The 9,665-nt window shown below is 33.6% G+C and overlaps 1 protein-coding gene across 2 annotated transcripts; it reads left to right on the top strand.

Annotated features, from left to right (window-relative positions):
- Positions 1-737: 737 nt before the first annotated feature.
- Positions 738-7,308, top strand: LOC130640716 (neurogenic locus notch homolog protein 2-like). 2 transcript variants are annotated; one of them, XM_057447232.1, is made up of 19 exons: positions 738-853; positions 1,577-1,714; positions 2,204-2,305; positions 2,574-2,687; positions 2,811-2,919; positions 3,244-3,320; positions 3,399-3,509; positions 3,583-3,690; positions 4,096-4,198; positions 4,313-4,386; positions 4,471-4,581; positions 4,660-4,797; positions 5,444-5,554; positions 5,643-5,792; positions 5,862-5,969; positions 6,059-6,167; positions 6,266-6,339; positions 6,421-6,528; positions 7,072-7,308. In XM_057447232.1, exons 1-19 carry the CDS (start codon positions 790-792, stop codon positions 7,086-7,088), a joined length of 1,926 nt encoding a protein of 641 aa, XP_057303215.1. In that variant the 5' UTR covers positions 738-789; the 3' UTR covers positions 7,089-7,308. The 2 variants fall into 2 exon arrangements, with proteins under 2 accessions (XP_057303215.1, XP_057303216.1); XM_057447233.1 differs by lacking the exon at positions 4,471-4,581.
- Positions 7,309-9,665: the final 2,357 nt, after the last annotated feature.

Raw genomic sequence — 9,665 nt, 5'->3', positions numbered from 1 at the left:
ATGAACTTGTGAAAGAACAACGCTTTTCTTAAGTCGTTAGTTGTAGTATAATTTGACTAATTGCTTAGATATTAGATACTTTTGCGCATAATATTTACAAATGTTATCCAAAGTTGTAACATTAAATTGTATTTATATTTGATTTTTTACGATAACGTTGCTAATGAAATATAAAAAAGAAAAAAATATCTTTCTCCCCAAATACTATTTCTTTGCCACTGCCACTAACAGTAAAAAGAGAGTCTTAGTTTAAAGTTCGCTAAATCCAATTTAAACTTTCGCGTATTATGTTTTTGAACCATTCATTTCAAAACAGTATCCAACCACGGAAATAATGTCAAGCACAGTTGTGTAACGCACTTTTTCTCAATATTAACACATTCTATTTCAATATATCCTTAATACACCCCACCGGATAATAACTAGATTTGTTAATATGGTTAATATCGGTATTGGTTTATCAACAGTTATTATATACAGGTGCGGAGCGGGTAAATTTAGAATTCTAAGTAAGCTTAGCGTTAATGTCCCACTGAAACTGTATCTCAACGCCAGCGTCCCAACAGAGCAATTTGATGAATACATTTTTATATAATGACAAACTTATTCAGCACATAATTTTGCGTGGGCAAATTATTCATATGCTAATTAACTTCATTTAAAATTTAATGAATCTCCCTAATGGTTAATTAAGACACATTTTTGTCAATAATTAATGTACTTAAAGCGATGTGAGAATAGTTCACGATCTAAATTGTGCTTTGATTCACGGTGGAGAAGAAGGTTAAAATGAAGAAACAAATGTTTTTATTCAATGTTTTTTTATGTTTTTCTTCCGTTGCAAGTTTTACAGGTAAGTTTTACACAATATCTAAGAAATACAAAAAACAACTTGGCTCTTAAATTAAGGTGGTAGTAACCCTTTTTAGCTGCTCAAACAGCTGCACTATTTACTCAGTGTTTTATGTAAAATGATATTGATTTTTCCGTTAGGAATTAATTAGAAATAAAAAATAATATATACTTTTACCTTCATTGAAGCAATAATTCTTTTTATTGACCGATTTTCCCTTCTTTTGTGTTAATATGAACTTAGGTTTAATTATGTTGAATTTGAAAGATTGTGTGGAGCATATATTTTGCTAAAAAATTAGACTTTTTTGGAAGTTTCCTGGGTAGAATTCTCTGCCGCATCCAACGCTGTTAAAAAAGCTAGCCAGAATAGAACTGCTTTCGCGCACCTTTTTATAGCTTCATGACTTACCAGACGTGGCTAAGAAAAAGAAATGCTATCGCAATTCGAAGGTTGCGCAGTGAAAGATCGTCATAAATTTCGACGATATGCGCCATCTTTGTTGTTATCAACTTTACTCTTTAATAATTACGTATATAAAACAATTAGAAACAATAGCAATTCGAAATAAATTTTAATGCACACTAAGATAAGTTCGCTCCCTTCTCTATTCTACCTTCACGTTGAAACTGAATATCTTTGGTGAAAAAGTACATTGAAGCAGTTAATCCATATTATTTGAATGTAAGCCCAACAGTAAATAATGACATATTTCTATTTTAGGCATAAAAGTATCAAAGCCATGTGATCATCGAATACAATGCCTGATCTTCCCATGTGCACCAAATGTTAATCCATGCAACAAAGCGAATGAGATATGCGTTCCTACTTGTGACTGTGGTGCAACATGCAGACCAAAACGTAAGTTATTTTTAAAGTCCATGTTCTGCATGATATCACTTAAAATCTTTTATTTACAGTGTGTCCAAATATTAATGTCATGCTAAAAAATCTACTTGTTTGTAATTAATATTGCGCACATTGTAAGATACGCAATTTCTGACAGAAAGAGATCTTTAAAAATTCTTTAAACACTAATATCTTCTTAACGATTTGTTGAAAGCACATGATCTTATAATAATTTTAATAATCGATCTTTTCACTCTACATAATAGAAGGAAATGGTTAACGATTCTTTTCAACAAATTTGTATTAAAAAAGGTCATTTATGACGTCATCGAAATATACCCCATCTGACTTTTCCAATCAAAAAACAATTTTATACTAAACGTTTGCGTGTGCCAATTGTTAGGGTTAACAACAAAAACAACAACAACAACAACAAAAATACATTGCTAAAACCTATTTCATATTTTGAAACAAGGCCAGTAACATATTTAATCATTTTAGCGAAGCTTCCATGTCAGGGTGCATGCAGCCTGAAAAAATGCGCAATGGGTGAAAAGTGCATCCCGATACGTCTTTACAATGGCTGCAGAGGACACTGTGTTCGTAAGTACCTAACTAGCGGGTAATATTAATTTTAAAATCGTTTTCCCAAGAAGGACTAATGACGCTTGACGGGTCTTTTTTTAGCAGACCCAAATTTGACTAAAAGACAATCCTTTATTGTTTATGAGACAATATATGCCTCACATTCATGCAATCTATATGCAACGTTTGTAGCGTGTTTTAAAATTCTGTATTGCCAATTTTCCTAATCCTGAGAAAAAAAATTTACTTTTAAAAATAATGGTGTCTTGCATTTCCTTTCTTCTAGGGTGCAGAAAACCTGTAAATTGCTTTGTAAATCCTTGCTCCCATGCAAAATGTGGTAACGGAGAAAGATGTGTCGCTAATTACTGCAATGGCAAATGTGAAGCCAAATGCTTGCGTAAGTATATATTTATTTCGTCTTTAGTTTAAAAAGTGTAAAATTATTCTAATCTTAAATGTTAAAACAAAGTCTTCTGTGTAAATACAATATGAAGAACTGTTTGATGAATTTAATTTATAGCTCCTCCTACAAAACCCAAGCCGACCTTACCGGTCTGCAAAAGCGACGGATCGGCTGATAATAAAATATGTTTACAAGCCCAAACAACGTTTTGTACAAAAAAATGCAAGTATGTATTTATTTAAATTGGATGTGCTATTCACCCTTTTTCAGACTTAAATGTTTTTAATTGTGTTTTGTTCAAAAAAATATTAGATATATATGATCTATATTATAATGCCCGTATACGTCTGTCCCTCCGTCCGTCTGTCTGTCACGCAAAATGGTAGCTTAGCTGCGCAGGTAGCGAGACGCACGCAATGCGGTATAAAAAGGACGGGCGAACCCGTTGATTTTTCCACGGTCTAACGACTAGTTATATCTAATGTGATGATTAATAAAATGTTAAAATAGAATTCAACCTTGTAGGTTAGTAAATGCTTAATTGTTTTAGATGCTGTATTCATCACAATGGTTGCAACCCATTTAAAGCTTTATATACTAAAACAGAGAAAGACTGCAAGCCACAAGGTATACATAATAAAATTACACATAAGATCTCAAACTTTGTCAATTCTAGATAATGGGGAATTAAATCAATTTCTTTAGCTTGTCCTCTGATTGGCTGTCCTTTTGATGTCTGCAAAGATCACAAATGTCCTGCTGGAAACGCATGCGTGAAAAAATGTTGTAAGCCTGTATGTGAACCGCTCCTCAAACGTAAGATTATTATATGATTTCTTAATTTAAAAAAATATTTCCTGTTTATAACTTCTTAATTTCTTCCATTTAGCTTGTCTTTTTGTTCCTTGCTTTACCAACCCATGTACTCCCACTAAATGCCCCCGTGGATACGCATGTCAAGTAAACAACTGCAATGGATGCAGTGCGCAATGTATTCGTAAGTATTTGCATAAATTACCATATTTTTCCAATGAACGCCCCCTCTCTTTTGAACGCCTCTCTCTATTAAACGCTCCACTCAAGTACGGGTATTAGAAAACACCTTTGCCAACTTAAAGATGCCAAATATTGAAAAAAATTTAGTTGACTTGATGAAGAAGATAATCTTGTAAATATTGAGGATTTATAAAAAATATCTAAAATATCTAAAAAATTATTATTTGTAAAGAAACACGCCGCTCTTATTGACGCTCCTTTCTAAAGAAAACTGCCTAAGAATCATAAAATATTTTAAACGCCCCGAGCGTTTATTGGAGAAAATACGGTAAATACGTTTGCCCCTGTGAGAACTGGTAATATCTATTTTATTTCCATTGTAATAATATTCTAGAAATTTCTTTAGCTCCTCCGAAACCAACATTGTCAACAAAGTGCAAGTCAGATGGTTCCAGTAATGGAAAATTATGTGGAGCGGCGTTCACAAAGTTTTGCAGTGCTAATTGCGAGTACGTAGATTATGTTATTTAATACTTAAGACGCGAACATTTAAGACACGTGGAACTATCTATTCATAGTTGGTTAAAAAACTGAGTTCGTGATATATTTCTTAATACTTTTAGGTGCTGCATTCACGAAAATACTTGTAATCCATTTCCATCATTCTACACTAAAAAATCCGAGGATTGTGTCAATGGTAAACATATTTTAATGTAACGTAACATCAAGATTGTATACCTTTTAACTATAGAATGATTTAATAACGTTACTGCTTAATTAGGATGCAAGAACCCAGTAAACTGTTTTGTTAGTCCTTGTCTCAACAAGAAATGTCCTTCAGGACAAAAATGTGTTCCAAATTTTTGTGGTGGTTGCAATGCCGAATGCAAACGTAAGTTTAGAGATACACATATCTGTCAAGGAAATTGCAAATAAACTTTACGCTAAAAACAATTTGTTTCTGTTACAGCTCTTCCAACTAAACCAGCTACAACTGCATGTTCAAATCCTGTTCATTGCATAGTAGATCCCTGCTCACTGAAAAAATGTCAAGTGGGACAAAAATGCCATGCTAATTATTGTGGAGGGTGTAACGCCGAATGTAGGAGTAAGTCATAATGAACTTATGCAGTTAACCTTTTATTTGTAACCTGTAATTTCTTTACGTTCTATTAGGTCCGGGATTAGGATTATCCTTAGACCTTGAAAGTTGCAACACAACTTTATTTTATTAAGAAAAATCATTTTGTATATATGGACACGTGATTAATCCGATTTCCCCATTTTGTCGGATTTTTCCCGAAAATCTATAAAAACCCGGATTTTCGGGCTTTTTATGGGATCCATGTAAAAACCGGAAAATATGTTAAATAACTTTTATTTAGCTTTCAGAACAGAATGCAAAAATTCGCTCTGGAACAAAAGTACTTAAATTTTAAGCAGATAGTGGCATCTTTAACAAATTCCAAGCTTCTGATCACGTCACAGAAAATGTGCTGACACAAGCAAAAATTTATTGCTACCGTTTTGTTCCTTTTACGATGTACCAAAATTGTCCCAAGTTTGATTCAGCTTAAACAACCCTATGAAAAGTTATTGAGGGGGGGGGGGGGGGACAGATTCCGCTCGCCCATGGTCATAGTATGTTCGAAAACCCTCGGACGAATAGGGTTAATAATATTACTTTTCTTACTTTGCTAAAAACGTTCTCAGTAATCCTAAAAGAAAATATTAACCAGCTCCATCTATTTTAGCTTGCAAGAAACCGGTTAATTGCTTAATCAACCCATGTGCACGAACACTCTGTCCAAAAGGCACAAAATGTGTTGATGATTATTGCAAAGGGTGTAATGCAAGATGCATTGGTAATATTGTATCGTATTTTAAATAGTATTTAATGAAGTACAGAACTCCTGTCTCAAATTTTTAGTATTTTTACGCTCTTTTAAATAGATATGCCTACCCTACCTCCTGTGCCAACAAAACCAACGCCATGTCCAAACCCTGTTAACTGTTTTGCCGATCCTTGCATGTTCAAGAAGTGTCCTTTTGGTCAAAAGTGTCATGCAAACTTTTGTGGTGGATGCAATGCAGAATGTAAAGGTGAGTAAGTCGAAATACATTTTTCTAAACAATAAAGAGCAGTTAACTAATACATGCTCCGTGTTTTAGCTTGTGTAAAGCCAGAGAATTGTGTGAATCCATGTTCACGTACCAGATGCCCATTTGGAACGAAGTGCGTCAACAACTACTGCAATGGATGCTCTGCACAATGTATCCGTAAGTCTGTAACAACACGTTTTGTTTATGAAAGATTTTATAAATAAATTGTATTGGTAGCTTATAATTATTGTTCGTATTTCTTCTAGCTGTTCCAACTTTAACACCGCCATCTCCAAACACATGCCAGTCTGATGGTTCAAGTGAAGGAAAGTTTTGTCCAGATGGAATCACTAGGTTTTGTACAGATTCGTGCAAGTAAGAATATATTCATTTCATCTCCACTCCTCATCTTCATCTTTGAAGCATTCGACATATACTTCACTACTTGTGTTCTATCAAATATGTTATTTCAGATGCTGTATTCATCCTAACATTTGTAATCCAAAACCATCACTCTACACCAAGGCTGGCTCCCAATGCAGGAATAGTAAGATGCCCATTCTTTTAAATGGTATAAGTTCCACATATTGCACATAGCTGCGTATTAAACACTTTTTATTATTCTTAGATTGCCAGAAACCTGACAATTGCGTCGATCCTTGCAGCCGAGCCTTATGTTTGGTCGGAACACAGTGTGTGAATGATTATTGCAGTGGATGCACTCATAAATGCATTCGTAAGTATTCTTTCAAAAAATATCACTCTTTTCTCTTTCTTTTTTTAAAAAAACGTAGCTTTTTTAAAGCTAATTTCCATTCAATAGCAAACATTTGTTTGGCATGGTTTATAACTTTTTGAATATCGTAAAATTCGGAGTTTCTTTTTCAAGTATTGCATGTGAAGCCACTTTGTATTAGTTATATAATTCATTATTAAAATGTCTCATAAGGACAAAGTACAGTCTGCAGTTAAGGAAATAATCGAACGAAATAGCGTCATCAAAAGTTTTTACATAATGTCAACATTTTTCCATTTTCAGTAAGTCTACTGAAAATCAAAGCCGAAGCTTAAAAAATTCAAAATTCAATTAGAAAAATGGTCTATTTTAGTGATCCCTGCGACACTATCAAATTAATTTTTTACCTTGCTTCTGACTTTCTACAATTACGCCAAGTTTTATTACCTAGACATAAGTTGTTCCGGATTTATGGCCCATCTTCTATGCACAAGACCACAAAGCCAGGATTAATAAAAATAATTGTTATTGATATTATTTTAGCTGTGTCTGGTAAGTGACACCGAGTAAATGGAATTCGCCGATCCTGATGATAGATATCAAATTATAGTGGCAAAAAGCTTTTCAAGATTCGTACAAGAGCACTATGAAATCTAATACTTTTTGTTTATATTATAAGAATTTGTTTGACAATGTTAGTGATTGATTTATATGTAAAGAAATTGTATTAAATTTTTGTATTTCTTAAATTCAACAGAATAATGTTTTGAGTTATTCAAACGATTTGAATCGTTGCTTTACCCATTAGCCGCAGTTTCGATCGAATCAACCCCCGCGGTGGGTAAAAAAGACTTTCTTGACATAAGATCACAAAATAATGTAAATACTTACACTAACGAATATATGATTAGTGTCAATTAAAACCTGGTGGCTTTTCAACAGTTTATTTAGTTTTACTGTTCATTGTAGACTCTTTGATCTTGGTCAAAATACGTTGAGACAAAACAGACATTAAAGTTTGCCACCAAAGTTATTGCGTAGGCCATTTCTATATCAGATCCGTACATTTCGAACTGTGAACCTCACACACACTGGACTGTATGACTTGGATTTTAATGTTTTTGGTCGAGTCCTAATTCTTAAAATGTCGAATTGTTGCTGACGTCAGTGGGTTATTTTTTTAGTGCAGGCTTCCTAGGAATGCGACTAGAAAATTTTAAACACTGTATGCCTGTCTTTCTTGTGCGCGAAAACAATTTACTGGTTTACGCTTAGATTTAAAAAATGACAAAAAAAAACTTCGTCTTAATATTTACGTTCAGGATTGTCAACTTTTGAAAATCTTAACAAGTATTGATTGATTCTCGCATTATTTGTGTGATTCACCTTTTTAAACTAGTTGGTAAAAATAATAATAACAGGTCTCACCGTCAATGCATTTGATGTATCAAGTTATGGGTAGTTTTTTTTCAACAGAGTACTGTTTAACTTATTCGGTCCAGGATAGGGGGGAGGCTTTCTCCTATAATAACTTTCTTCTGTTATGTTGTACAACTCTGAAAGTCAGTTTCCAGATTTATCTATTAGACAACAGTCTGACAAATATTTAGATCCTATCCCTCCTAGAATTTTGATGTTGGCAATTACTCGAAACTACCCCTTAAAGTTCATTGAAATCACTGTACTCGGTAAAGTATAACGTCCTGTGAGGTAATAATTGGAGTTACAGCCTAACTCTGTTATCTAAAGGAATCATGAGGCAAAAGTTTGACACGCGCCAAACCCGATCTCCCAATTGTTTTAAATTTCACCTGAAAAACTTAGAAATCAAAATATTATATATATATAATATAAATATAATATAAAGAAGGGATAATCAGTAGCGTTCTTTATACGTTCATTAAAAGTTTCAGATAAACAATAAGGTTTTTGTAGCTATGTATTTGGTTTATATCCACCAAGTTATCAGCCTATTTGTAGGCGCATATGTTTAAAATCGTTCTGATTAAAAAACATTCGGTATTTGTGTAATAAATTGCGTACTTTGATACAAGTTTTTTTTTCGTTTGCAATAGAGCATTTCAATAGGAAGATCTACCCCCCCCCCCCACATTAAATCGTATACAGCATGTACACCTTAGATCACTGAAGAATTAAAAGAAATTCTCGAACAAACACCTGCACTGAGATGTCGAACAAAACATCACATAAATCTACCAACTTTGAGTTTCCATAGCCTCAGCCTGGTTCGCAGAATCTCTTTTGCCCTGTGATATCTATATTACAAAAAAAGTCCTGGCAACACGAGGTTGCACAGCAAATATTTATCAAGGCAAAAAAACAAGTTAACAAGCGTGTTTTCCAGGATATATAAAAACAGTTAGTTAAGTGGAGGATTAACAATCCTACAGAAAAGCAACCGTATCTTAAAGGCATCGTCAACTCTGGACATAATATTTTTGCAAAAGACGTTTTTGCCATTACTCTGCAGCTGGTGTGCTGCAAAGTTTTTACTTTGACAAAGTTTTAGGCCGAGTAACAATTTTAAAAGCGAACTAACTTGCCCAAAGGTGGAACAACCTTCTCCACAACTGCAGTTGAGTCAGATAAAATAGTACCGTTTTAGATTTTTGAACTAACCAAATAAACTAAGATCCTATGTCCTAAGTCCGCTGTAAACATTGAAAAGGAAATGTTGACAAGTTCGGGAAGCGTGTTATGTACATAGAAACGAATTGTGGTTGCGAACTTTGAAATTCCGCCCTCCATTGCAATAATTTCCAGGGTTGCGTGCTACCATCATCGCCGTGCCGTGTTTAGAAAGGATTAAAGATGTCCTGGGTGCGAGGTTAATGAAATAACTATATTTTTGACAATAATGTCTTCATAAGGGATGTTTTACATACTTTATGCTTTTTTCAATTCTTCTAATTTAATGTGTCCTCCAATTAATGTGAATGGCCTTTTTGAATATCTCAATTTATTTCCTCTAATTTTTAGTGCGACACTGCTGTTATCACTAATCATGTTTTCTTTATATTCTTTTTATTTTTTTTAAGTGATCTATGATAAAAGATAGAATAGCTTTGTTTACAAACTTAATTCTAAAAAAAGGATCTTCATCATCTTTATCGTCC

This window comes from Hydractinia symbiolongicarpus, chromosome 4, assembly GCF_029227915.1.
Source record: "Hydractinia symbiolongicarpus strain clone_291-10 chromosome 4, HSymV2.1, whole genome shotgun sequence".
In the NCBI taxonomy this organism is placed as follows: domain Eukaryota; kingdom Metazoa; phylum Cnidaria; class Hydrozoa; order Anthoathecata; family Hydractiniidae; genus Hydractinia; species Hydractinia symbiolongicarpus.
Note: the sequence above shows the minus strand (reverse complement) of the source record. Positions and strands in the feature narration are given on the sequence as shown.